At 46.7% G+C, this 27,720-nt stretch overlaps 2 protein-coding genes across 4 annotated transcripts in view; both read right to left on the bottom strand.

Moving 5' to 3' along the window:
* The window catches only part of EIF2B3 (eukaryotic translation initiation factor 2B subunit gamma), a 115,844-nt gene extending 108,467 nt beyond the window's left edge, over nucleotides 1-7,377 (bottom strand). Inside the window, exons 1-3 of one of the 2 annotated variants that reach the window (XM_040627367.1) lie at nucleotides 7,236-7,377; nucleotides 4,463-4,619; nucleotides 1,404-1,549 (exon numbers count right to left, since the gene is read on the bottom strand). In XM_040627367.1, coding sequence (XP_040483301.1) covers nucleotides 1,404-1,549; nucleotides 4,463-4,610 — 294 coding nt within the window. In that variant the 5' untranslated portion in view covers nucleotides 4,611-4,619; nucleotides 7,236-7,377. Of the gene's footprint in view, nucleotides 1-1,403; nucleotides 1,550-4,462; nucleotides 4,623-7,235 lie in introns of both variants that reach the window. The other variant, XM_008699302.2, reaches the window with a different exon arrangement.
* Nucleotides 7,378-16,933: 9,556 nt separating this feature from the next.
* On the bottom strand, nucleotides 16,934-27,385 carry HECTD3 (HECT domain E3 ubiquitin protein ligase 3). Of its 2 annotated transcripts, XM_040627365.1 has the most exons (21): nucleotides 25,059-27,384; nucleotides 24,716-24,876; nucleotides 24,368-24,460; nucleotides 24,153-24,288; nucleotides 23,797-23,912; nucleotides 23,597-23,710; nucleotides 23,367-23,449; nucleotides 22,762-22,927; nucleotides 22,454-22,535; nucleotides 21,626-21,808; nucleotides 21,422-21,474; nucleotides 21,179-21,243; nucleotides 20,918-21,021; nucleotides 20,536-20,655; nucleotides 20,335-20,424; nucleotides 19,145-19,351; nucleotides 18,748-18,877; nucleotides 18,587-18,661; nucleotides 18,385-18,466; nucleotides 18,185-18,256; nucleotides 16,934-17,995 (listed from the first exon to the last, which is right to left on the bottom strand). In XM_040627365.1, exons 1-21 carry the CDS (start codon nucleotides 25,668-25,670, stop codon nucleotides 17,911-17,913), a joined length of 2,829 nt encoding a protein of 942 aa, XP_040483299.1. In that variant the 5' UTR covers nucleotides 25,671-27,384; the 3' UTR covers nucleotides 16,934-17,910. The 2 variants fall into 2 exon arrangements, with proteins under 2 accessions (XP_040483299.1, XP_040483300.1); XM_040627366.1 differs by lacking the exon at nucleotides 20,536-20,655 and having other exon boundaries at nucleotides 25,059-27,385.
* Nucleotides 27,386-27,720: the final 335 nt, after the last annotated feature.

The following is a 27,720-nucleotide window of genomic DNA, read 5'->3' as shown; positions in this document are numbered from 1 at the left end:
GCATAGGAAGGTTGAAAATATTAATACATCTGTTTGCAGTCACCAGAAATACCAGGAGAGTCTGCTCCCCAGTTCAAGTAAGATGGCAACATCATACAGACTGAATTTTTTCCAAAGGACATCAATTTAAAAACAGTTTACAGTAGGTATTTCTCAGTTCCTAGGCCATAGGCCAGTAGGGAGTCTGTGCCCTCATATCCATATGCTCCGGTTAGTATCTAATCAAAGTAGACTAAAAGGTCAAATGTTACCATGCTGTAGGCGTTAGGGTCTGGGATTTTTGAAAATTCCTTTGTACTTCTTTCCAGTCAATTGTCATCTGCAGAGTCAACCGCTGCTCTGATTTTTATCACTATAGATTAAATTTTGCTTGTTCATGGGGGCACCTGGGTAGCTCAGTCGGTTAAGCATCCAGTTCTTGATTTCGGCTCAGGTTAGATCTCAGGGTTGTGGGATTGAGCCCTGAGTCTGGCTCCACGTTGAGCATGGAGCCTGCCTGGGATTCTCTCTCTCCCTCTCCCCACCCCACCCCCTGCACACCTAATCTCTCTAAAAATAAAGAAAGAAATACATTTTGCTTGTTCATGAACTTCATTTAATTGGAATCTTTAAAAGCACATTTGAAGTATATCTTTTTTGGGGCACCTGGGTGGCTCAGTTGGTTAAGCATTTGCCTTCTGCTCAGGTCATGAACCAAGGGTCCTAGGATTGAGCCCCATGTCGGGCTCCCTGCTCAGTGAGTAGTCCACTTTTCCCTCTCCCTCTGACGCATCCCCCCCTGCTTGTGCTCTCACTCGTGCTCTCTCTCACAAATGAATAAGTAAAAAATCTTTTTTAAAAAAAGTATATCTTTCGGGGCGCCTGGGTGGCGCAGTTGTTAAGCGTCTGCCTTCGGCTCAGGGTGTGATCCCAACGTTCTGGGATTGAGCCCCGCATCAGGCTCCTCCACTGGGAGCCTGCTTCCTCCTCTCCCACTCCCCCTGCTTGTGTTCCCTCTCTCACTGGCTGTCTCTCTGTCAAATAAATAAATAAAATCTTAAAAAAAAAAGTATATCTTTTTTATAAAGATGTACAATTACTTAAAAATACTGGAAACCAGCGACTGTGACAATTAAATGTCTAAATCTTCATTAATAATCAAAACAGGGGTGCCTGGCTAGCTCAGTCAGAGGAGCATGTGACTCTTGATCTTTGAGCCCCATGTTAGGTGTAAAAATCACTTAAATAAATATATAAACCTAAAAAAATAATAAAAATAAAAAGCAGCTGAAGAGTACATGGGCAACAAAATATGTGATGCAAGAATATATTTTCAAAAAAGCATTATAAACTATAATGCGATTGGGAAACATACGATGATATTTATCTTCAATAAACAATAAAAATCAAAAATAGTTTCTCACCTTAAGTTTTGGATATATTTGGCGCAGAGAATCTGCAGTCCCCTTGTCAGCTTCATCAGGAATACACACAATATCTAGCTTCATTTTCATCTTGAATTCTGCAGATAGAGCCTTCTGGACATCCCTGGTTGTAATGACAATGACTTCTACAGCACAAAAGGGAAAAAGAAGGAAAAACACAAAAACTCTCATTCATTTAGACAGTGGTTTCACTCTTTCAATTAGATTTGGTCTGTTTCTAGATTTAATAATAACAGCTAATATTATTGAGCCTTTTCAATGTATTTACAGGCAGTCTCTCAATTCTTACAACAATCTCATTTACAAATGAGGAAACCTGGACTAGAAGATATTAAGTGACTTTGTTCAGGGTCACACAACTAGTAAGCAGCGGACTTCAGATAAAACTCAAGTCTGACTTTAATATATTACCTGCCACTTCTTGATGTAAAGAACTCAGAAGAACATTCATCAAAGCAGATACAAATGGGATCACATTTTAAATCTTCATTCACTACAAAGGAAGAGCTATCACCACTTCCCACCAGGTAGCCACGAGTGCTTCACTGAGGATCACAGTGAACACTACTAAGAAGCAATTTCCATATAACAGATGTCTTCATTTTATCTATATAGCTGGTAACCAATGACAGAAAACTGGGGATCTTTGTTATGGATCTTTGGTAGGGTAATGTAATTCACTGCAACATAACGTGTTGCTGATGTCTGAAGATCAGATTTTAGCATTTCAATTTCTACTTGTTTCATGATAGTGTTCCAGCTAACAATTATCTCTCCCTTTCACTGTAATCATACTTTCCTATTTTCTTCCCTTCTCTTCTTTCTTCCTCTTTCTTTCTTTTCCAAATCATTTAACTTTCCTTCCTTCCTTCTCTCATCTTTCTTTCATTTCCCACTTTGCTTTTAGTAGCCAACTCGTTCAACCAATAAATACAAATACATTTAATAAGTAAAGGAAAAATAGTCACTAAGAAGTCAGAAATCAACTCAACATGGTTCCTATTCTTAAGAAACTTAACATGGAGAAATTATGGAGAAATGACTAAGGAAGGCTTCCTGGAAGGGATGGCCTTTGAGATAGGTCAAGATAAATTCAAGACCACCAAAAACTTATTTAGTACACACTCTATGTAAATGCTGTTGTTACAAAGGTGAATGAGATACAGTACTTGTTCTCAGATCAGTCTTCCATGCCACTAATTATAGCATAAAACACGCCTTGGTTGGTACTAAGATAGAAAAACAAAGTGTGATGGAACCATAGAGGACAGGGTGATTGATGCTGTTTGGAATTTCAAAGAGAAGATAACTTTTTTTCTTTTTTTAAGATTTTATTTATTTATTTGACAGAGAGAGACAGCCAGCGAGAGAGGGAACACAAGCAGGGGGAGTGGGAGAGGAGGAAGCAGGCTCTCAGTGGAGGAGCCTGATGTGGGGCTCGATCCCAGAACGCCAGGATCACGCCCTGAGCCAAAGGCAGACGCTTAACGACTGAGCTACCCAGGTGCCCCAGAAGATAACATTTTGGAGAGGACATTTTGTTTTATTATTTTATTTTTTTGGAGAGAACATTTTAGGTAGAGTGGATAGAGTGAAGGGAATAACTGCAAATATGGGACAGTCTAATAACTGGACTAAGACTCTTATGTGTGGAGAGAAAGAAAAACGCTAAGCGGGGCTACATTAACTTCTCTAAACTCATGAACAATATGAAGAAAGTGAAAACAGACTTTGCTCTTAAACTCCAGAATCCTGTGTTTAGGAGGCACTCATCAATTTCCGAGTGAGCCTTAGTGAGAAGAAATTTCCTTCACAACGGGTATTAAATATACCATAAAAGGCAACCCCTAACCATAACTAAAGATATAGCAAAAGGGGGCACCTGGTGGCTCAGTCGGTTAAGTGTCTGCCTTCGGCTCAGGTCATGATCCTGGGGTTCTGGGATTGAGCCCCACACCAGGCTCCCTGCTCAGCAGGAAGCTTGCTTCTCTCTCTCACAATCCCGTGCTTGTGTTCCCTCTCTCACTGTCAAATAAATAAATAAAATCTTTATATATAAAAAAAAGATATAGCAAAAGGAAAAAGGAAAAAAGTTACTGATGACAAATCCACAAGGGGTTATTAAAGGATAGTATGATATTTTAAAGTGTATTAAAAAGAAAATCTTTTGGGGCACCTGGCTGGCTCAGTTGCTAGAGAATGTGACTCTTGATCTCAGGGTTGTGAGTTTAAGCTCCATGCTGGGTGTAGAGATTACTTAAAAATCAAATCAAATCAAATAAATAATAAGAAGAAAATCTTTTTTTTTAAATTTAATTTATTTATTTGACAGAGAGACAGCCAGTGAGAGAGGGAACACAAGCAGGGGGAGTGGGAGAGGAAGAAGCAGGCTCATAGCGGAGGAGCCTGATGTGGGGCTCGATCCCATAACGCCGGGATCACGCCCTGAGCCGAAGGCAGACACTTAACCGCTGTGCCACCCAGGCGCCCCTCAAATCCATTCTTTATACAGTTTCCAAAGCAATATTTCTAAAATGTGCAACTAAGTTGTCAAATTTATTACCATAAAGTTGTTCATAATATTTACTTACTACCTTTTTAATGTCTGTAGGATCTGTAGTGATGTCCCCTCTATTTACATTTGTATCTAGACTATAAGGTCCTAGAAATCAGGACCTGAGTTTTCTTTTTAATACTGTGCCCCTTAATATATGAATATATTACTGGGTACATATAGATTCACAGTAAGTATTGACTATGAGGTACTAACTTGGAGTCCCCCTGTGCTCTGATATCCTTACAGGGTTCATCTTGGATCATCATGGAGAGCAGCTCTAACACAGTAATAGTGCTGTCTTCTAAACCTTTTATACAGCAACAGAGTACTCTTATGTTCTTAATTTACAGAGGCCACTATCCAGTCAATGCTGAGTCCTGGTGTTCTCTCGTTCAACCTCTCTCACCCTCATAAAGCTGACAAATCATTGGGATCAAACATCCCTAAAGTTTTATGAGTATATTTAATTGTCATAGCTCACCTTCAAATCCAACACGCTCAAGCAGGTTCAATGGGTACCAAATTAAAGGTTTGTTCCCAACTGGAAGCAGAGGTTTGGGAATGCTGGAAGTCAGGTCTGTCATCCGAGATCCCCCTCCAACTGCCATCACTACTGCTTGAAATTCCATTTTCACAAACTGCTGCCACAGAAAAAAACAATTAACAGAAAAAGAAGTAATAAAATTCAAAGCACACACAGTACTAACTCTATTTCTAGTTAGGTTATTGATACTCAGGTCGAATGTGTAACTTCCAACTCCAATAACCGTAGTAAGAACGTTTCCTTAGCTACAGTATAAACATCACCTTTATTATATTTTTTGACTCACCAATATATACTCTCAGCTCCAGCCAGGGGAGTTGGGCTGAAGGAGGCATATGAGTTAAAAGAAACCTGGCCCTTTCCCTTGAGGTGCTCACGTTTAAGTGGAGAAGACAAATTCAGTAAATTACAATATACTATTATTAGTGTCATAGCAGGGATTTATCCAAGATGCAGTAAGCATATAGTGAAGGTAACACCTAAGTCTTCCTAGAAAAGTCAGGAAAAGTTTTATAGGAAGGTAATATTTGAGCAGACTCATGAAGGAGTAAGAGTTTACCAAGTGGGGTGTGTGTGTCTGTGTGTGTGTGCGTGTGTGCACACGTGCACACGCTGGAATATTACTCAGCCATAAAAAAGAATGAAATCTTGCCATTTACAACACGTATGGAACTAGACAGTATTATGCTAAGCAAAATAAGCAGTCGGAGAAAGACAAATACTGTATGATTTCACTCATATGTGGAATTTAAGAAGCAAAATAGATGAACGTAGGGGAAGGGAGAGAAAAATGAAAGATGAAAACAGGGAGGCAAACCGTAAGAGACTCTTAACTCTAGGAAACAAACTGAGGGTTGCTGGAGTGGAGGTGGGGGGGGGATGGGGTAATTGGATGATGGGCACTAAGGAGGGAACTTGAAGTTATGAGCACTGGGTGTTATATGCAACTGATGAACCACTAAATTCTACCCCTGGAACTAATAATACAGTATATGTTACCTAAATTGAATTTAAATAAAAAAATTTTTAAAAAGTTTACCAAGTGGGCTCCTGATACGAGTTATTTCTTGAAAAAATTTGAAAACTTCTGACTAGAATTAACAGCATAAATACAAGCATATTAGGTCTCTGAAAAGTATAAAATGACTTAAGCTGCCTCTAAGAACTCAGCCATCTTCTCCCATCTTCTCATTATCCCCAACTATGAAAGATAGTGCTATAAACACAAATCTAGGCTCACATCTGAACCTAGATTTGCAGAGCCCAGTGGTATAAACAAATCAGATTAATTCCTTTTTCTAAACTGAAGGTAATAAATCTTTCTGACCTTCAAAAGAATCTCTTTACATCAGCTACCACAGAAAAGGTGCATAGTAAAAGGTCATAAATCCTTACTGATTTAAAATAAAAGTACTTCTTGATTTACAACAAATGATATAACTTTTAAATACAAATGTGAAATGTAATGTTCAGAAAAAAATTATTTGACACCAAATTGGTAAATAATGTTACACCTTTAACCATAATTATGATCAGTCCTAGGCTCCTCATCAATATTTAAACTGCAGCACTTAAGCCCAGTACACCCAAGGCACTAAGCGAAGGCTCCTGCATATCATCTATGACTTAAAGATAAAGTAATTTTGGGCACCTGGGTGGCTCAGTCTGTTAACCATCTGCCTTCAGCTTAGGTCATGATCCCAGGGTCCTGGGATCCAGCCCCTCCGTCGTGCTCCCTGCTCAGCTGGGAGCCTTTTTATCCCCTCTCCTTCTACTGCTTTCTCTCTCAAATGAATAAAATCTTTAAAAAAAAAATACCGTAATTTCAATTCCAGCAAGCATTGCCTCCGATTGGAATTTAACTTCAATTTGGCCACCACTATATAATTCTTATCACACCTGATGTTATTATGAGAAGAGCATTGGCGCTTTCGGAGTCAAAAGACCTGAGTCTGAGTTCTGGTTCTACCACTTAAAGGTAAGGTGACCAGAGGCCTGACATTTAAAATTCTACGCGTGTTCAGTTCCTAGAAGGGAACCTGGTACTTAAGCTCACAGACCCTAAAGCCGACTGCCAAATGCCTCAATGCCACTGCCACAACTCTGGGTGACGGGAATCACGGCAAGAGCAACGAGTCTCGTTAGGCTCCTAAGCTTTAGAGGGTGGTGTTCATGGCATCTCAGACATGCTTCCATCATAGCAGCTATTGCCTTCTCCCTTTGTAAATTGGTAAGATAAAACACTAACATAATTGGTCTCTCATCTGGATCTTATTGTATTCCTACTTGACTGCCTTGCCCCCAAACAACTAAAAATAGGCAGAATAAATAAATGAAGGGCTAAAGTGGAAAGAGTTCAGGCACGGTGCTAAGAGTGTCTGGTCCCGGATCTGGTTCTCACTCTCTGTGACTTCAAGCAGATGCTCCCCTCCCTGAAACTCCTCTCCATCTGCTGCACAAGGTGGTTGGTTCAGATTCTCCCCAAGCTCCCTCCTAATTCGGCCACTTTGCTGCCTGGCCGGGTTGGGCAGGGACTCGAGCTGGAGACCCTGGGGCTCTGCACCCAAGCCCACCCCATCAGGCCTTCCTCGGCCGGGATCAAGGAGCCTGCTTCTCCCACATGAAGCGGGGCCCCGTGGCCCCCACCGCGGTGCTCGCTCCCAAAAACCAGTTCGTAAGGGGCCTGGCAGCGCAAAAACCGCAGCTTTACCTCTGAACTCCCGGCGCGCCACAGCAGCTCCCAGCGCTCCCCACGCCGCCTCAGACTGACAGCCCAAAGGCGCAGGCGCGCGATGGCCGAGCAGATCGATGGGACGAGCGCCGAGCTAATAGATTGTGCTCGGAAAGCGTGCGTGCTTCCAGGAGAGGAGAGGAGGTGGGGTGGTCTCTTTCCTTTCGTTTATTCACAAATCATCACCGCCCGTTGAGTGTCCTTCCTAATGCTGGACTCCTGGAATCAACATGGGAACAAGTCACGGTCTCTCGCTTCAAGAAGTTCTCGTTCTACGACCTGCCCCCGACTACCACTCTGTGAAAAGAGCTCATTGGGAGCCGCAGTTTTGGGCTAGCTTGTGGACAAATGTCTAAACGCCCTTGCAGGCCAGGGATTGCCAACTCCTCCTAGGTCTGCGATGTCTAAGGTGGAGACTCCCATCAGCTTTCTGAACCAGACTCTATGGTATGGAAAACAAGCACCTTTAACCATCAAAACTGTGGGAGGAGGGGTGTCAGCGAAGACCTGATTGAGACAGTGACACTGAACAATGGCTTGAAGAGGGTGAGCGAGATGGATATCTTGGGTAAGAGCCTTCCAAGTAGACCCGTTAGCAAGTGCAAAGGCCCTGAAGAGCCTGCGTGTTCGAAGAACAGTAGAGAGGCCAATATAGCTTAAGGGAAGTGAGCCAGGTGGAAAGTGAATGATGATAAAGGTCAGAGGCAACGGGAGAGAGGGTGGAGAATTCGGAGGCATGGGTCTTGGAGGCCATTGTGAGGACCTTGAATTAAGCAGAGGAGGGGCATGGTATGACAGGTTTCTAAAGGATCTCTCTGGTTGCTGCATTAATACATTCCCTGGAATCAGGAAGTCCACCTAAGAGGCTGCAACTGCATGAGAGACCCCAAATGCCTACATCTAGACAACTACAAGAATTCTGAGATACAATAATAAAATAATTGTTGTTTTAAGCAGTTAGTTGTGGGGTGGTTTATAAGCTACAGTAGATAATAGGAACAATAGCCATTCTTTCCCACACATTCCTACAATTTCCTAATCTTTTAGAAGCTTCCTCTTTTTCTGTCCCTCTCTTAAACCTTGAGTTGCTTTAGCTCCTTCCAAGTTAAGAGAGTTTAATTTTTGCAATAAAAATAAAGGAGGTTGACTTCATTCAACAATATTTATTGAGTGCCTAATATGTGCCAAGCAATGTCTTAGGTGCTGGGGAAACAGCAGTCAGGACTTGTAATTTTTCCCAGATTTTCAACCAGAATAATAAGAGCTCAGGTTCTATGCTACTGGGGAGGGGTGGGGGGGGAAAGAACTGAGGCCTTTTTATCCATAAAACCAGCTTATCTTTGCCCCGCCTTTCCTTCACTTTAGGATGCTGGTGATGACTTACTGAATAATTATTTATTTTACCTAAAATATAACACCAAGTATGTTGGTAAAAGGGAGCCATGGAGTTCTTGGCCACAGAGGCCTGAAACTTGACTACCCTTTCCTTCTGCAGCAAGACTCTCTCTCTCGTTATTAGCTCAAGAAAACAGAAGCCTTGGGAATTACAGCATGGTTTTGAGGTAAGAACTAGTTACGAAGTAAGAACAGCATTCAACCCCATATCTGTAATCCATTTTAAATGCTCATGTTTAAACTAGCAAATGTTTTCAGGGAACTTATTCCTGCAGTTGAGTAGTTTAGGGATTGCTTCAGTTTAAATGGGTTTTATTCCCTAGGATAGTGGTTCACAAACTTTTTGGTCTCTGGACCCTTTATACTTTTTTTTTTTTCAGAGTGTATGTGTGTGTGTTTGTGCTTGCACACACGTGCACACAAGCGAGCATGGGAGTGGGGAGGAGAGAAGGAACAGAGGAAGAGGGAGAGAGAGAATCTCAAGCAGGCTCCACACCCAGCTCAGAGCCCTACCAGCCCTACCCGGCTGGATCTCAGGACCCTGAGGTCATGACCTCAGTCGAAATCAAGAGTTGGAGGCCCAATTGACTGAGCCACCCAGGTGCCCCAAGGACCCTTTACATTTATAAAGATTATTGGGGACCCCTGTAGCACCTGGCTGGCTCAGTCTGTGGAGCACGTGACTCTTGATCTTGGGGTTGTGAGTTCCAGCCCCATGTTGAGTGCAGAGATCACTTAAAAACAAAATCTTTAAAAAGAAAATTATTGGGGACCCCAAAGGACTTTTGTTTATATGGATTATATGTGTTGATATTTACCATATTAAAAACTCAAACTGAGAAATTAAACATTATTTATTTTCAAAATAAAAATAATAAAACTATTACATGGTAACATAAATACCATTTTTATGAGAACATATGTTTTCAAACAAAAGAATTAGTGAGAAGAATGCCATGCTTTCACCTTTGTGCAGATCTCTTTAATGTCTGGCTTAGTAGAAAAAGGCTGGATTCTCCCATCAGTTGTGATATATTGTTTTGGGTGAATTCCATGATAAAACCTGACTTCACACAGATACAGTTGGAAAGGGAGAGAGATTTTAATAGCCTTGTCAGATAGTTGTAGTTGTAGGTAATATTCTTTGGTACTACACAAAAACTCAGTAAGTGGCAGTTTGTTAAAGGTGAGTGGCGATGCAGAATTATCATGTCAGTGAGCATTTGCGGTCCAGTACCTGCACTTCGAATGGACATACAATTTGATGCATTCATCACTTGTACAATATCCTCCCAAATATTGACTCATTATATTTTAAAAATTATGTTTGTTCATATCACCACCAATCTTAATCAGAAAAGTCCTTTAAATATTGGAAAGCTGGCAAGCTTATGACAAATACAAGTTTTCCAAACCTCTGATTTTCTCTTGAAAGCTCAAATATTATCATTGGCAACAAATACTTTAGTGATTTTCCTTGAAGTGACTGGCTTACTTCATTAATTTTGATAGTTTTTGTGTACTCAAGGACCAAGATTTAATAAAATTATGTTGTTGCTTCATCAAAGACATTCTTGGTTTTTTTTTTTTTAAGCTTTATTTATTTATTTGAGAGAGAGAGAGTGAGAGAGTGCGAGCAGGGGGAGGGATGGAGAGGAGAGAGAGAATACCAAGCAGACTCCCCACTAAGCAGGGAGCCCAACACGGGGCTCCATCCCAGGACCCTGAGATCATGACCTGAGCCGAAACTAAGAGCTGGCCTCCTAACCAACTGAGACATGCAGGGGTCCCCAAAGACACATTCTTAAGTGAAACGTACTTTGCTTTGTTATTATTATTTTTTTAATTTTTATTGCAAGTGTGTAGCAGTGAAGAATACAATGCATATTAATACAGTTTGGTATCACTGCTGTGATTCATGCCAAAGCACCAGCAGTTTTAGCCACCATGGCTTTTCACCATCAGTGCAAATATCAATACAATGAAAGTCCGAAAATATTTTAGTATTATTATGAAAATAGTTTTCACCTGACAGATACCTTGAAAGGGTCTTGAGGACTCCCAGAGGTCCACAGAGCGTACTTGAAGAACTGCTGCCTCATGGATTCCTTCTTTCTAGCTCTCACTGCTTCTAGTATTTACATTATGGCACTCATCACAAAGGATTTTCATCCCCTTTTTCATGTTTTCTCTATTACACTGGGAGCCCTTGAAGGACAAAGGCTATATGTTATTTGCTCCTTTCTCCACAGGGCCTGGGACATGCTAAGTAACTAATACTAAATAAATTAAATTTTCTCATAAAATTTCCCTTGACCTCCCATTTGGTGGTGGAAAAACTGATCTGAGGGCCCCAGGTCACTGACAACATCTCTTTTCCTGAATGTTCCTTCTCATTAAGTCAATCTATGTTATCTCTTATGCCTAGCCTCAAGCTTATTATTTATTTTTATTTATTAATTACGTGGGAAGTACTTAATAAATGTGTATTGAATACAGGCTGTTCCCTATAATATTTGTTTCCTGTTCACATGTTTTCCCCAAGGGATATTTATATGTATGTTTTTATATGTGGTGGGGACTAGTTTCAGAAGGTCAAGCTCTAAAGTTCTCTTTGAACTGTGGGAGACAAAAGAAACCTTTCAAAAGTTGGGCCTTGGCTCAGAAATACTCTTCCCACGGTCTGCAAGAGCTCTCTCTTTGGGAATTTGCTGGCCACATCATAATATTCATCTACTCCATTTGGCTGTGGACTTGTCAGTGGGGCAGGAAATTATTATTTTTAGAGTACTGAGTGAAAGATAAAAATGAAAAGAGAAACTCTACTTTGGCAACCAGTTGCAGGTCCTAAAATATTTGTGTTTTATTTTTGTACATAAGCCCACCAGTTGCTTAACAGATTCATGGTAAGTTAGAGAGCAAATGATGCTATGGTGTTGTTTTTTTTTTAAAGATTTTATTCATTTATTCGACAGAGATAGAGACAGCCAGCGAGAGAGGGAACACAAGCAGGGGGAGTGGGAGAGGAAGAAGCAGGCTCATAGCGGAGGAGCCTGATGTGGGGCTCGATCCCATAACGCCGGGATCACGCCCTGCGCTGTGCCACCCAGGCGCCCCGATGCTATGGTGTTTTTATAAAGAGCATGGAAAGTAACTTCATTAATGGGGATGTCACTCTTTCCTTTCAAGCACACAGAATTTTCATTGTTGGTGGTTTTAAAGGTCTGAACCTGGACATTTACGCTTTAAACTGATGGGTCAGGGGGCGTCTGGGTGACTCAGTCGGTTAAGTGTCCGACTCTTGAGCTCAGCTCAGGTTTTGATCTCAGGCTCATGAGTTCAAGCCCTGTGTGGGCTCCATGGTGGAGCCTACTTTAAGCAAACAAACAAACATACAAACTGATGGGTCAGTTAAAAAAAAACACGTGATTCAGTCAGTTTGGTAATTTTTTTCCTCCTTTACTGAAAACAAAACTTTTCAAATGGCTAATTTTCCTCATTTTTACATCGGAAAGTACGGTTTGTGGGCCACGGTTTATTTATTGAACAGCTGTTTACTGAGTGACTACTATGTGCCAAGGGCAGTTTTAGGCCTTTACGGTATATTAGTGAACAAAAAAAGGATCCAACCCCCATGCTAGCAGGCAGAGGCAGCATACATTATAAATAAATTTAAATAATAAATGAGTAGGGGCGCCTGGGTGGCTCAGTCGGTTGAACATCTGCCTTCAGCTCAGGTCATGATCCCAGGGTCCTGGGACTGAGCCCCACGTTGGGCTCCCTGCTCAGTGGGGAGGCTGTTCTCCCTCTCCCTCTGCCTGCTGCTCTGCCTACCTGTGCTCTCCCTGTCAAATAAGTAAACTCTATAAAAAAATAAATGAGTAAACTGTACAGCATACTAAAGGGTGACAAGTACTTTGGGAATAAGAAAACGTTAGGCAGGGAGGAGGGACAGGGAGAAGAAAAACACCACCTTGGCAGCTGTAAAGTCTTAGAGTTTTATGGAGGTTCTTGAAATTTGGGACTTGTGTCTCATTTAAATCTCTCTAATTTTCTATGTAATACATTCATAAGCAAATACAAAATGAACAGGTGAAATCAGTAAAAATGGTGGAGAAAGGCCCTCCAAAAATTCTTTCCCCCACAAAAGCAATGAGAATACTGTAAAAAATTGTCAAAATCAACTTTTTTGAATGTGCATCGTGAGCCGTGAAACAATCATGTCACTTCCTGTAGTATGTTGGTAGTTAATACACTGCACTGTGTATTCGGTTCACACACACGCAGCAAAGAATGTAGTTGTGTCGCTTCCTTGTCTCCCAGCGATAAACCCGTGTGATACTAAAGAAAAGATTACAGAAGTGGCCAACGAAATGAAAGTGCAGCAAAGAAAGGAAAGTGATGAGGCTGGAAGTGAAATTCAAATGGAACATAAATGGGATTCTAGAAGAAATAGCTGGTCATGGGAATGTTAACACCGCCTTCACGAGAGACCGTAGACCCGCAGCCAGAGGAATTTAGTGAAGTCTACTTCATCTACAAAAGGAGGAAAGTGGCTGTGACAAAAGGGTGAAGATGTCCCAGAGGAACTGATGCCAGCAAAAACACACTTCGCATTCACTGAATTCCGAGAGATATTTCATCAGATTATACATACAAGGGATAGAATATTGGAAGCTGATCCAAACGTAAAAAGGAGTAGGACAGTTCATCAAGGCAAAGTGAAGATACTTACTCCATATTATAAGAAAAAAGAGGTGGATGGCTGGCTGGCTCAGTTAAGTGTCCAATGCTTGCTTTCAGCTCAGGTCATCATCTCAGGGGTGAGGGATCAAGCCCCCCATCGAGCCCCAGGTCAAGCCCTGCCTCTGGCGCTCTGTACCGGCGTGGAGTCTGCTTGAAATTCTTTCTGCCTCTCCCCCACCCCCTCCCCCTGCTTGAGCTCTAAGTAAATACATACGTATATACATACATAAAATCTTAAAAAAAGGAAAAAGAAAAAAGAGGCAAGCATTGTTCAAATTATTTCAGGTAGGTTTTTTGCAAAGAAAATTTAATTCTCAATTTCTCTAAATGCTTGTGATTACAATGTACTAAATAAATATTAGTTTTACCACGTTTTCATTTTCCTATACATTTGTCACTGACAGTAATACAGTTTTTGATGCTTTGACAAAAAATTCTAAAGGTCACAGAACAATGGTAATTTCTCCCATTGACTATTAAGATTTCTGCTTAGTTTCAACTTGCAGTGTCATTTTTACATTCTGGCGGTACTGTGAAAAATGAAGATTTCTTTTTTTAATTTAATTTTTGGGGGGATTTTTTTTTTTTTAAGATTTTATTCTTTTGAGAGGGAGTGAGAGAGAAAGAGAGCACAAGTGGAGGGGAGGGGCAGAGGGAGAAGCAGGCTCCCCGAAGAGCAGGGAGCCCAATACAGGGCTCAATCTGGGATCATGACCTGAGCCAAAGGCAGACGCTTAACTGACTGAGCCACCCAGGTGCCTCCTCTTTTTGAGGATTTCTTCTATATAAAAATTAAGCAGGAAATTACGGTAAGTATGTGAAAAGATAGCATTTCGAATCAAGAGTAAAAGGGTAGGTGCTTCAGAAAAGGAAGCTGAGGAACCTTGGCCATGGTCAACGGCTAGTATGTGGAGAAACATGAGTTTCTGATACGTGTACGGGCAAGCTAACGCTACGGAATGTGCTCTTAAGTCTACGACACCGCCTTCTCATGGTATGTATCCAACGTACGGTTTCTTCCGTAGAGATTTCAAATTCATCAAAATTCAAAGTTTTGTACATTAGGGAAGAACATACATGAAATTAAATGGCAAAGTACAGACTGGGAAAACCAAGGTATAGCGACACCTGACACGACAAAGGTATTAATCTACAGGACTTCGTACCTTAGTTACTAAGACAGCAGTCTTTGGCACTGGCAGGCCACCGTCCAAATCCTAGCCTCGTTGTTTACTACTCGTGTGACACTGGGCAAGTTATTTAATTCATTTTTGCTCTAGGTTTCTCATCTGGAAATGGGGACAATAAGAGTATTTACTTCACAGAGTTAAGAAGATAAAACAGGATATTAGATGTGCAGCAGTGAGCACAGTGCCTTGCTGTGCTTAGTACTTTGGTACTGTGTAGAGACGGTCATAAATCAATAAGAAAAGTGTAATAGAACCAACAGCTGAAAACACAGAAAGCGCAGTTCATAAAGAAGAAAAACAGTTGCTCAGTATAGTAAATAAGCAAAGCAGTGCAAATTAAAATTAAACAAGCACTATTTTCAGCATATTATCAAAAAATATTCTTAATTGTTAATGCCCAAAGGTGGTCAGAGTTTCAGAAATAGACATTAAAGGGAGTAAAATGGATACATCCTGGCAATTTGGCAGTTTGACGCTGAGTTTAGGAGGTTATTCTAAGGAAATAATCAAAAAGGTATGAAAGGACATATGCATGAGGATGTTTATTATGTTTTTTGTAGTTTTCAATATAAAAAATTTGTAGACAACCTTAATGTCCATCTATAGGGGTGGCTTTTTTTTTTTTTTAAAAACTAAGTTCTGTACCCAATGTGGGGCTTGAACTCATGACCCTGAGATCAAGTGCCACACGCTCTACAGACTGAGCCAGCCAGGCGCCCCAGTAGAGTGTTTTAAATGAGTAAAAGTTATGAAAACTTCGTAATATGTAATGAAATGCAGCCAATATAAATAATAGTTATAGTGGCCATCATTTGTAAATAATTGTCCCAGTAACCATCATTTCCTGCTTGGATTACTCCTGCTTCCAGGCTCTGCTTCTCAGCTCATTCTCCTCACAGATGCCAAAGGCAAATCTAATCATGCCACTCCCTTGCCTGACACCCTCATGGCTGGTCAATGTAAAATCCTAAAACAAGCCTCTGACGTTGGAGTCTCTTCTCTCTCTTCCCTTTATAGTCCGGTAACACAGGACTCAACGTGCTTCTTGGCTGGACTTTGTGCCCAGTTTTTCTCCCTGATCTAGCATCCCACTGAGCCCCACTGCTTAGTATCACCCTGCTGTCTTCTAACTACCTTTCTACTTCTTTGGAGCTCTTACATAAAGGTTATTAAATGTTGTTTATGCAGTTATTTGTTTCATATACTGTTTCCTCTCCCATTAGAGTTTAAATTCCAAGAGAGGAAACATTATCTGTTTAGCCGATATTTCCCCCATTGTACCTAGTACAGTGCCTGACGTAGGTGTTTGATGCATTTGCTGGATGAATGGATGAAAAGCAAGCTGCAAAATATACAGTGTGAGCCTAATTTGGTAAAAGAGGGACCAAAGACTTAAGCGGCCAGTACCAGGCACAGAAAGACCACCTCCAGCAGGCGCATGCTGGCCAGGCTCTTCCCTGAGAACAGAAGGGGAATGCCCTCCTCTGAGGGCGCGGGCTGCACAAGAGGGTGGGAGCTTGCTGGGAAGAACAGAGCTGATGGGAGTGGTGGCCTCTGGGGCTCCTACCTTCGAGCTCCCTGGGCAAGAAGAGGCTGCTGGAAGAGGAAGGTATGTCTCCCGTGGACCACCCAAGGCACAGGCATTGGGGAGCCACAGGAGGAGGGCTGCGCAGGAGGCTCAGCTGGGGTGTCAGACTCAGAGTTATGGGGAGATAGGCCTTGGGTTACACATGGCCCGAGGGGGCGGGGCTCAAGGCCAAGGCCTGGCATTTCCCAGCCCGGTAGCGTCAGGACTCACCCTAGAGGGCAGCGTGGAGAAGCGTTGGGAGAGAGAAATGCCACTTCACTTGAGACTGTATTTGATCTTGACTCCTTCTGCTGGGCAACGGGGGATGGTCTCTATGCACAGGTGATCTCTCCCCAGGTACTTGTTCTTAAAGACAGCCTCTTAGCTGTGTGGTAACTGGAGGCAGTGCCAGGTGCGGATGTTAGCTCTGCTACTGCCTCTTTTGTCAAAAGTTTGACCTGGCTGGTTTATCAGCCATCTCAAGACTTTGTCTTTTACGATGTCAGGTTCTTCTGCCCACCTGCTTCCTGAAGGTGGGCTCCCATCCTCCAAATCACCACAGCCATCCCAGAAGATGCCAGGCCAGACTCCATGCACCCACTCCCCCCCCATAGTAGCAACCTTAGTTCCCTGCTCAGCTTCAGATTTAATGCTTGTCACTGTGAAGACCCACCACTTCCACTTGACACACAATCTCCCTGGCTTCCAGCCAAGGGCCCTTAAGTCCTAGGAGAACCTTCTCTGCCATCCCTCAGTAGCCCAATAAACACATTCTGAAGGAATGAATACATCCATTTATTAAACTTTCCCATGTGCAAGACCTTCGATGGAGTGTCATGGAGGCCCTTGAGGGAGGGAGGGAGGACTGAGGCAGGGACCTGAGTAAGACTTAGGAACGGGCTTAAAGTCTAGGCTTTGAGTTGGGTCAAAGGGAGCTCCTGAAGATTTCAGAGAAGACATAACTGGCCTTAACCTTGCACCATCTTGGGGATGACACAGCAGATGGGGAATCAGCCTGGAGGTAACGTGTAAGTGTTGAGTATGGTGTGGTGGTGGTGGCAGGAAAGATTTAATGTTGAGTCGATGTAGGTTCTGAGCCATGGAGGGTGGTGGCACTTTATCAGTTAAGACTGGGTTGGAGGAAGGGCAGAGTTCACACTCGAGGATGGAGGGAGAGGAGGAAAAGGTAAGTACGCGAGGGAGAAGGTGCTCAGCTGCTGCTTCTTTCTCGGGGCAGGTGACTGAAGAGGATGGCTATTACGCTATCCCTGATGCCTTGTTTGGGAACGAGCCTCCACCACCCTCCAGAGGTTTTAGCTTTGAGCCCAGGCTGAAGCCAGAGAAAAACAAGGAGAAAAAAGGAGGAGCCAAAAGAAAAAAAAAACAACAACCACCCAAAAAACCCTGAAGTAAAGTCCATGGGGTGGGGAGCTAGAAGGCCCCCTTCAAGTAGCTCAGGCCTGGCAGCTTGTGCTGGGCTTGTGGAAGATTCCCTCTCACAGAGGCTAAATAACTCGGGAAGCAAGCCCGAGCACGCAGAGGGCTTGTGGGTCTGCGGGGCTGGGCCACCAGGGTCAGTCAACCGGCCCCACTCCAACCAGACACAGGGGCGTGCTGTCTTTCTGAGCGTGTCAGCTCAGGTCAGGAGCGCGCAGACCCCAACCGGTCCAGGGAATGTGTCGTCACCCTGGGCGCCGCCTAGTGGGGCCTGTGCAGGCACAGTCCTGCTGGCCCGAGGCTGCCCCCTGGCGCCGCCTCACTCTTCCCAAGGGCTCATGTCGGTGTCAATGGCCACGCAGTTGTATGCTGCATAGCGGAGCTTCTCCTCGCACACCTTGGCACTGAGGGAGACAGGGACGCGGTCAGCGCCAGGTGCAGAGCTCCCTCCATCCCTACAGGGGCCAGTGCACGCGGGGGATGGGTGACGGGGCTCCAGTTTGTGCACTTTAGTCCTGGAAGTCTTCCTTCATCCTAAGATGCCGCTCCTTCCCCCACTCCCCACTCTCTAGGCTGGAGCCTAGGAAACCCACCTGGCATAGTGTGGTAGGAAGAGGGTGCTGGAACAAGTGGAAGACTCCGGCAGTGCGTCTGTGGTCTCGTAGCTGGGGGCATGGACGGGCCGCAGATTAGGAGGAATTGTCGGGACACGGGGTAGGGGTGTGACAGGTGAGTGTGTGGGGAGAAGGCAGAGGCCAGCCACTACCCCCGCCCCCGCTCCTGCCACTCTCACCCCAGTTTGTCTGGGTAGATGTAGATCCGTGCTGGCAGGCGGCTGCGGCCAGTGACAAAGCGCAGGAAGCGGCTCCGATCCTCTGGATGGAGAAGGAAATCAGCGTCTGCACTCATGGTGGGGGAGGCTCTACAACTTCTCCCCTGCCTCGGTATCCCACAGGTGGAATCCGAACCCAGCATCATTCTACTCTTCCACTCACCGTTGGTGAAGTTGTTCAGCGCTTCCCAGAAGTACTGCACCCGAGTGTCAGATGGCTCGAAGTCCTCAAACCGGGCTGGGGTCATAGTCAGAATTCGGTCTTAGGTTCCAACCTACCTAGTTCTTAAGCCCCCATCCCGCGCTGCCCCGCCCCACACTCACTGAGCTTGCGCAGAGCATCCACAGTGACCTCTGGGTCCCCGCACACCTTCTTCTCCAATTCCTGCCAGGTCAGCAAGTCCAGCACAGCCTGTGGCACCACCTTTAGCAGACCTGCCTGCATGGCTGCCACCTGGGGAGGGAGGGAAAGGCCTGGCTAGGAATGTCCCAGGTCAGTGTGTGGTGGGGTAACTGGCTTCCATGCACAGAGCTAATGGGGGACATGACCTTTGTTCAGCACTGGGGGCCATCTCTGAACCACACTGATACACAGGAATATGGGGCGGAGGAAGGGTGGGGGCCAGAGTTCTTGCAGTTGGGTACCGGTGGCCTATCAGGCTGGGCTCTGCCTATTAGGAGCTGTGCAAAGCTCTCTGTTCTGCTGGCCTCTGGGTGGTACCTGCTCCTTGCTCTCCTCTAGCCGGATCTTCTGCACCAGCTGGATGAAACGGGAACGGTCCTCATATCCCACCACGATGCCTGCACCCCCAGGGATCAACTCTACTACTTGCTGGTCACTCAGTACAGTGGTGAATGTTAGCTCCTTCCCAAATTTGAACTCAAATGTCTCCTTGTCCATTCCTTCCATCACTTCCAAGAGCTTCACCTGAGAGTTGGAGAGAGGCAAGGAGGTCGGCCTTTCATTGTGGAGACAGTCCTTGATTTTTTCTCGAGACGCTCACAGGGAAGGAGGAGAGGTAGCTAGACCAGGCAATCCCCATGCAGGCAATGAGGGCAGTGAGGGGTTCGGAACAAGGACTATGAAAGCAGCAAGACAACACCTCGCCAGCCTTGGCCGCCAGGGAAGGTGTCCTGGAAGAAATGGCATCTAAGCTGAGACCTAAATGATGGCTGGGAGTGTGCTGGGCCACAAGGAAGTCAGGAGTGAGAACACCTTGAAAAAAGGTAGAAAAAGCGAAAGGCCTGTGGAATCTGTTTGGCTGGAGCCAAGTGGCCAGAGATGCAGAGATCATAGAAGGCTTGTCGGTTCTGCATTGTACCCTAAGCCCAGGGCAAAGCCGCTGAAGGGTTTAAACAAAGAGAAGGAAATTAATTACTCTGGCTTCGGAGATCAGGTGGGTAAGAATGGAGATCAGAACACTAGCTTTGCAGTCAGTGGTTGTGTCAGAAAGGAAGGTGGCCTGAACCAGGAAGACAGTAGTGAGATGGAAGAAGTGGACAGATTCCAGAGGGAGATGTGACACAAAGTAGGAGGTGAGGGCGAACGAGGAGTGGAGGATGACACTGAGGGCCTTGGCAAGGGGGAGGGGTGGATAGTGGTGCTGTTCTGAGACAGCCCTAGAGGGCAGGGGAGTGGGGAGGTGATGAAGACTGTGCTGAGCCTGACGTGCCATCTTGGGGCAGATGTCCAGGAGGAAGATGCATATGTGGGTCCAGGCTTAGAAGAGAGGCTGGAGTTGGAGGTGATGATTTGGGGATCACCAGAATAAAGACAGTAGCTGAAGCCATGGGAAAAGGAGGAATCGGCAAAGGAGCATGTGGAAGGTTAGAGAAGGTTCAGCACACCCTTGGGGAACAGTGACCTTCAGGGGCTGTGCAGAGGAAACACCGGGTCCAGGCCCTTCTTACCAGCACAGAGTCCACAGCTGGGAAGTCCTTGCTCCAGCTCACCTCCTCACCAGAGAGCTGCTTCCACACGAAACCAGGCAGAGCCAGGACCTGTGGGACAAAAACTACTGTATTCTCATCTTGGGCTGCCCAAGTTTAGCTGGTCCTTCTTCCTTCCAGGGGCCAAGCTGATCTGAGGGAGGCGCAGATTGGTCTACTCACCAGGAATTCCTTACCCCGAAGGGCAGCCCCCATCAGCTGTCCAATCCACTCGTATTTGGCAAAGTCTCGGCAGGAGGGGTTGGGCACGTACATGTCCCGGGCCTCACCAGTGCCATTGCCCTGCCCCCAAGACAGAGCTGCTAGCATGGCGTGGAATGGACCCTACTTTGTTGCCCCAGACTCTCCGCAGACTTGTCTGCACACCTTCCACTGGAGGCCCTGAATGATCCCTCTGACTGTACAGTGCCCCCTTCTTCCCTGTCTGCCCAGAGGCTGCCCCAGGCAACTTGGTCCCTCCTCTGCCCCCTCTCTAGGTCAGCACCGGGGAGGTTTGCAGAGACAAACAGCAGAAACAACATGAGAAGCAGGGATAGGAGATTACCTGGTTGGCTGTGCGCACGAAGAAGGGCAGGGGCACCGGGGTGTCTGCTGAGCTAGGGCACAGCTCTTCTGACATGTCTGCCAGGCTATCCCGAAAACCACCCCCTGAAATGCCAGACAGATGCCCTCAGCTGGGGCATTTGAGAGCCCCGGCCCCCATAAAGAGGTAATAAACAGGTCCTCTATCTCGGTTAGCCGTGACCCAGAGCCTCTACCACTCTAAATAGGGCAGGACCCTCACTATCCTTCCTCAGGGCCTCACCTTGGTCAATGATGCCTTCTGCAATGAATTTACACTCCCACCACTGGTCATAGCGCATGGGCCACCTGTAAAAAGGGGTGGATCTTCGTTACCATGCTGGGTCAGGGTTCAGGACATTTCACCAGCCCAGACACCAGCCAGGAGTAGGGGTCACAGCGGTAATGGTGAGGGGTTCCAGAGGCAGTGTGTGGGGATGGGTAGTTTATGTGGGTCGAGCACAAGTCCCTCACCCTCATGCCATACCTGTAGTCCAAGGGCTTTTCATACTTGTCAGAGGGCTTGAGGCCTTCATAAACCTGGGGGCAAGGGAAAGGGAAGGGAGTTGTAGGAAAGTCTGTGTCAAGACCTTGCCCCACTCTGACCCAAAGCCCTTACTTAGGTCCCTCACGGCCCAGCCCCCAGACCCTTTACTGACCCTCCCTTAGACTGACCCCAGGTGGTCCAGACCTGGGTAAAGACTGCGTTCTTGCAGGCAGGGTCCCTTAAGGGGCAGGCACGATGCTCCATGGCGAGGCGCCGGTTGATGTACAGGCGTGGCATGAAGCTGGGCTTGCTGCTTTCCGAGTCACGCAGGCACTGGGCCACCAGGCCCGGCCTCTGGCGTGACAGCAGCAGGAACTGCTTCACTTGCTGGTGAGAAGAGGTGGCCAGAGCAAGACTGGCAGGCAGTCAGTGTCTGTCCAGGCTCTGGAACCTTCCTCTATGCCTGGACCCAATTCCATAATTCCAGTCCATGCCTAGTTCATCCCCCCACCACCCACCCCTTCCTTGTTTCCAGTCCCTCCCTTAGTCCAGCCACCAGGGGGAGCTTTCTAAAACAATAAAAATCAAACTTTGTCATTACCTACTTAAAACCTTTCTGATGGCTCCAGTGATCTGTGACATAGTCCCTCCTTCACAGCCTGGCCCATAGTGCCCTCTGCTATCAGGGCCTGCTCTTTGCCTACCCAGTGTCATCTCCCAGTCATACTCACATCTACCTGTGTGCTTCTCTCAAGTCACCTCCAAGCAGCTAACAACTCCCAGTATGCACCTTTCACGCAGCCTCCCCTGTCTATGCTGTTACTTCTCCTCCCCCAGCTTTTGTATATTTCACATACTATCTGGGAGAATGGCATCCCAAACACTACATTTTAACTATTTGTGTCTGGCTTTCTTCCTGCATTCCTAGAGCCCTTGGAGTAGGTTTTAGGAATTCTGTAGAATAGAAAACACTTGCACGAGCAGAAGGGAGGAGCCCACTACTGACACCAATACTAGGGGGGCCAGGCTCACCTTAATCTCACTGAAGGTGCCCAGCGTGTGGTCCCAGGCAGGTACCAGGTGGTGCAGGACACTGTCTAGGATCTTTATGAATCTGGGGTGAGTGAGTAAAGATAATGCGACTAAAGAGGGTGGCAAGGATGTAAGACCCCCTCACTCCCCAACATATGAGGTCAGGAGAAGGTGGGACCCAGGGGCTGCTCTGACCCTTGAAGTGGAACAGCTTACAGTATAGGGCCTTGGGAACCTCCTTCATACCGACATATGAGGTTCAGGATTGGGGGAAAGGAAGGGCCTGGCAGGCACAGGACCACAGCCACCTCTGGAGGAGAACAGCTCTGCGGTACAGTACTTCAGGATCAGTGCCTTCCAGACGGGGATATCGCACCAGACTGGTCGGCTGGAACAGGTCTGCATTCAACCCTAGTTCCCGCTGTCTAGATGACTTGATCTTGATCCCTCGAAGACGTACATCAATCCCATCATCTGGGGGAAGGAGTCAGAGGGAAGTTATTTAGGGCACCTGCTGCCTTCTTTGCCCTCAGATCTGAGGATGGCCCCTTAATGCTCAGGCTTTTGTTACCTTTAGCCCCTAGAAACTTGGGACTTTTGAGATCCCCTTCTACTCCTCTGACTCTGATAATTATACTCTTTGCTAGTCCCTCCATCCATCACTATAATATTGGAATGCCTGAGGATCCCAACTCAGTTCCTCTTCCAGATGGGCCCAACCACCTCTACGGCTTTGAGGCAGGCCAATACCTGGTGCTTCCCACCTGGCTCAGGCCCAAAGCTTCACATCCTGGAGTTAAGTGCAGCTATCACCCTCATCCCAACTCCAAGCCCACTTCTCCACACTCACTGCCAGCTAGCCACTATCTATGCACTGGGGTTCCCTTTCCCTCCTTATAGCCTGAAGCCCCACCTCGGCACTCGACGATGCGGATCTCGATAACTGGGAGGTGAACGGTCATGTCCTCCAGGACACATACATCCCCGATCAGGGTCCTGTGGAGATGGATGTGAGGCACTTTGAATACCCGTTTCCGTCAGGGATCGCTGGGCTCTCACCTGACCTTGTACTTCCAAGTGGGGCCAGGCCCCACTGCTAGGATCATGCCCCATTTCCCCTCCCAGACCAGCTCGTTCACTCACTCATCAATGCTCACGTCACTCAGCTTCTTCAGGTTGTCCCCTTCGCCCCCATAGATCACTACCCGCTTGGGCATAAAGTTGTCATCTGTGGTATCCACTGTGAGTAGCAGCTTCCTGGGTGATCAGAGTATGCACATGGGTCTCTGTACACTTACAGGCATGGGTCCTGCCCACTCTGTCCTACCTCAGAGCCCACTTACTTGACAATGGTGCCCTTTTTCATGGTAAGCCGTACCCAGTGCTGGCACTGGGACCCATCACTCTCCCAGTAGGTGTCTGCATTGCTGTCTGTCAGGCAGGACACATTGAACTCCTCCTGGGGAGGGGCAGAGAGGTGGAGACAGTGTTTACCCCACTCCCTGCACATGGAGCTGGGTTAAAAGCACAGCTGGTATGGGTGGAAGGGCCTAGGGATTCCTACAGGACTTCCAAAATGGGGTGCTGGACTGAGTCTGGCCTGTGGGAATTCAGGTTTGGCCCTAGCCTTAAAGGTGAGGATTCTGGATCTAGCAAGAAGTGACATCTTGCTTGGGGTGGGAGGAGTCCCAGAACCCACCGTGTAGGAGGAAACGTCTATGCTCTCCACATACTGCTTCACGCTACCCAGGTTCTCATCCTCCTTGCCCAGGTGGTCGTACAAGAAGTGGATCAGGTCCTCGTCGCACTCGTAGGTCCACGTCGGGGGCACATAGCTAAGCAACCCCAAGTCCCTAATTAGGTCAGGCCCAGACCTGGAGATTCTTCCTCCCTATCCCACCCCAGCTCACTCACAGTAATCTTTGTACAGCTTCGGTGTATGCCTCGGCTGGCTGGGGCCTTGATCCAAGGCGATGAGAGTATGTCAGGTCCACCACCTGTTCCCATCTGTAGACACAGAGTAGGGGATGGGGAGACATCAGTGGGCAGCGGGACACCCCCAGGGAGCTTTCTCCAGAGCTCTTATCTCCACCAGACTGTGCCTCCAGAAGCTCCACCCCAGCCCCATTCAGGTCCCGCCCCTTCCTGCTTTAAACCCTGCCTTCACTCCACATCCCACCTCCCTGCCTGTGCCAGCCTAGTTTCCAGCCCTTCAAGGGCCAAGCCATCAGGCAGCAAGCCGCGCCCCTTCAAGTGCAGGACCTGAGCACCGGTCGGTAGTCCACTCCGAAGAGCTGCTGCTGCCGCTGGAGGTGGTCTGGAGTGTCGATGGGTACGAGGCGGGCCCCGCCCTCCGCCGGTCGGCACACCAGCAGCCAGCCTTCGTCCAGCCCGCAGTCGCCCAGGTGTTCTGCCAGCTGCTCCTGCCGAGACGCGCGACATGGGGACAGCCGTCAGGGAACTGCCCAGCGGCCCGCCCTGCCCAGCCCAAGGCAAAGGACACGGAACGCAATGCTGGCTCAATATGGGGGATGGGAAGGGAGCAGCCTGGGGCTTCCCTGGCGCCGGGGGTCTTTTGCGGGGCCCAGGGCAGGCCAGGGAGTACCTTGGTCAGCTTCACCCAGAGCCCGTGGCCGTTGCACAGTTCCTCGCCGGTAGTACGCACGCAGGCTCCGCGCCGCAGCTCAATGCTGTCTCGCGCAGCGCGGAGGGGCCCGGAGCCCGTACCAGGGGCGGAGCCCGCGGCTCCCACCCGCAGCCCCAGGCCCTCCGCCTCCCACACCGGCAGCAACACGCGCGACGGGCCCGCTGGGTCCTTGTAAAGCTTGTAGAGCACCTCGCGTGGCACGAAGGCCAGCGCCGCCGGCAGCGGCCGTCCAGCGCGGAGGCTCTGCGCTGCCTCTGCCAGGAAGCGCACGCGGCCCAGCAACTGCCGCGGAGACTCTAGAGCCGCGCCCGGGCCCGGGCCTGCCATGGTGAAGCGGCAAAGGAAAGCCCAGGGGCGGCCGCTCGGCTTTCGGAGCCGCAGCCGCGAAGGCTGACCAAGCTGCCCACCACGCTCGGCCCCGCCTTCGGCCAACCTTCGCCGTAAGTTCTGGACTAAGGGCACCTCACGCGCCCGCCGTATTACCCTGTATACTCGGATACGTAAGTATCCGACTCCGCGACTCGCACTGAGCCAACGAGACCCAAGTTCAGTTGTCTTTATCTGATCCATCTCTCCTTGTCCATCCGCTTTGCTGCCACTATTTTATAACCTCATTGAGCCACCATCTTATCTAGCCTGGATCATTGCAACATTTTTCTGGTTCTCTGTCCTGTTTTTGCCTTCCCACCCCCATGACTCATATACTACAACCAGAAGAATCTTTAAAATCTTTAAAGAATCGTTCGGGGTTCATCCTGGTGGTTACTCCTAATCCTAGGACACTGGTGATCATTATCCAGTTTCTCCCAGTAATCCTGAACCAGATGAGAGGAAAGGTCCAATGTGGGAATATAGGTCCAAGGTGGCTAGACAGGATGGAGGCAAAAAAGATGGACAGGAGCCGTTGGTGAAGTATAATCATGGAGGAAAAAGAAATTTTGTCTCTCACCTTCCTCTACAAACAGTTTTTAAAAAGTTTTATTGAGATATAATTCATATTCCATATAAGTCACCCATTTAAGGTGTACAATGGTTTTTGATATATTTTTAAAAATTGTGGTAAAATAAGTGTAAATTTGCTGTGTTAACCATTTTAAGAGTACAGTTACCTATTTCCAAAACTTTTTCATCACTCCAAACAGAAAGGCTTTCTCTTTAAGCAATAACTCCTCATGGCCTGCTTGGTAAACTCTAATCTACTTTCTGCCTCTATGAATTAGCCTGTTCTAGATATTTCATAAATGGAACCATGTAATATTTGTCCTTTTGGGTCTGTCTTATTTCACTTACAATAATATTACAACAATATTATAGCATGAATAGAACTTAATTTCTTTTTACGGGTTGACTAATACTCCGTTTTATGTATATACTGCATGTTGTTTATCCATTCATCTGTTGATGGACACTTGGATGGAGACTTTGATACAGTTTTCAAATAATCAAAATTATCAAGAAAGAAATAATATATGATCCCATGTAATTTTGACAGTTTCCCTTTTTTTTCTCCCTAGAAAGTTGGGAACATAGTGTCCCTCTTCCCTTCTCTGCACGCTATTTGTTTGCTACCATGCTACTCAGAATAAAGTGGACGAATGAATCTCATAAGGGCCTGCATGACCTGGACCCTGAAGACCTGTCTAGCCTCTGTAATTCCACCAGATCGGTCTTCTGGTTCCCATAATAGCCATTTGTTCTTTTGCGTCTTCTCTTTCCACATGCTGTTCCCTCTGCTCAGACCACCCCCACTGCTTTCCCTAGTTAAGGGAGGAGCGCTTGCGAGCTGCTTCTAGTTTTTTCCTCTGAAAACATTTCTATTACGATTGCTGATCCACCAGTCTGTAGCTCCTTAAAGGAAAGACCTGTCTTGGTGACCACTGTAACTTCTGCACTTACTATAGCGTCCGCCTCTTAGTAGGTAATATAAATATATATTTTTAAAGACTTATTTTAAAGAGAGAGCCCCGTCCCTGCCCACCCATGAGTGGGGGGAGGGGCAAAGGGAGAGAATCCCAAGCCGACTCCCAGAGGAGTGTGGGAGCTCCAGCTCAGGACCCATGAGATCATGACCTGATCACAAGTCCCACACTTAACAGATTAAGCCCCCAGGTGCCCCAGTAATATAAATATTTAATTATTTCATTTCCCTGTACACTTTGGTTCTTTAATCCACTGTGTGCCTGGTCGTTAGGCCTAAGATTGTTAGAATCAGGGGCGCTTGGGTGGCTCAGCCGATAAGCGTCTGCCTTCATCTGGGGTAATGATCCCAGAGTCCTCTAATCGAACCCCGCATCGGGCTCCCTGCTGGCAGGAAGCCTGCTTCTCCCTCTCATACTCCCCTTGCTTGTGTTCCCTCTCTCGCCGTCTCTGTCAAGTAAATAAATAAATAAAATCTTAAAAAAAAATTATTAGAATCATGGAGCATGGGAGTAAAAGTGAGTCTCGGCAGAAACTTCCAGATTTCCAGGCCATCAGAGGAGAGGAAAATCCTGATGCCACGGTAAGGTGTAGTTATTTGCGGAGTTCTTGGCGGTGGCGGCGGGGGCGGGGCGGTGTGTGTGTGTGGGGGGGTGCGTTTGTAGCTGCGACGCTACAGCGGACTTTACGGTGGAGGGAGGTA

Source organism: Ursus maritimus, unplaced genomic scaffold (assembly GCF_017311325.1).
Source record: "Ursus maritimus isolate PB19 unplaced genomic scaffold, ASM1731132v1 scaffold_12, whole genome shotgun sequence".
Classification (NCBI taxonomy): domain Eukaryota; kingdom Metazoa; phylum Chordata; class Mammalia; order Carnivora; family Ursidae; genus Ursus; species Ursus maritimus.
The sequence above is the reverse complement of the archived record's forward strand: the minus strand, read 5'-3'. Positions and strand labels throughout refer to the sequence as shown.

Coding starts and splice junctions, on each gene's coding strand:
- HECTD3 (XM_040627365.1), bottom strand. CDS start 25,670: ATGGATCAGATAAAGACAACTGAACTTGGGTCTCGTTGGCTCAGTGCG. Junction 23,450..23,596: donor AGTGACGTGAGCATTGATGA/GTGAGTGAACGA, acceptor CCATCTCCACAG/GACCCTGATCGGGGATGTAT. Junction 21,244..21,421: donor GAAAAGCCCTTGGACTACAG/GTATGGCATGAG, acceptor CCCTTTTTACAG/GTGGCCCATGCGCTATGACC.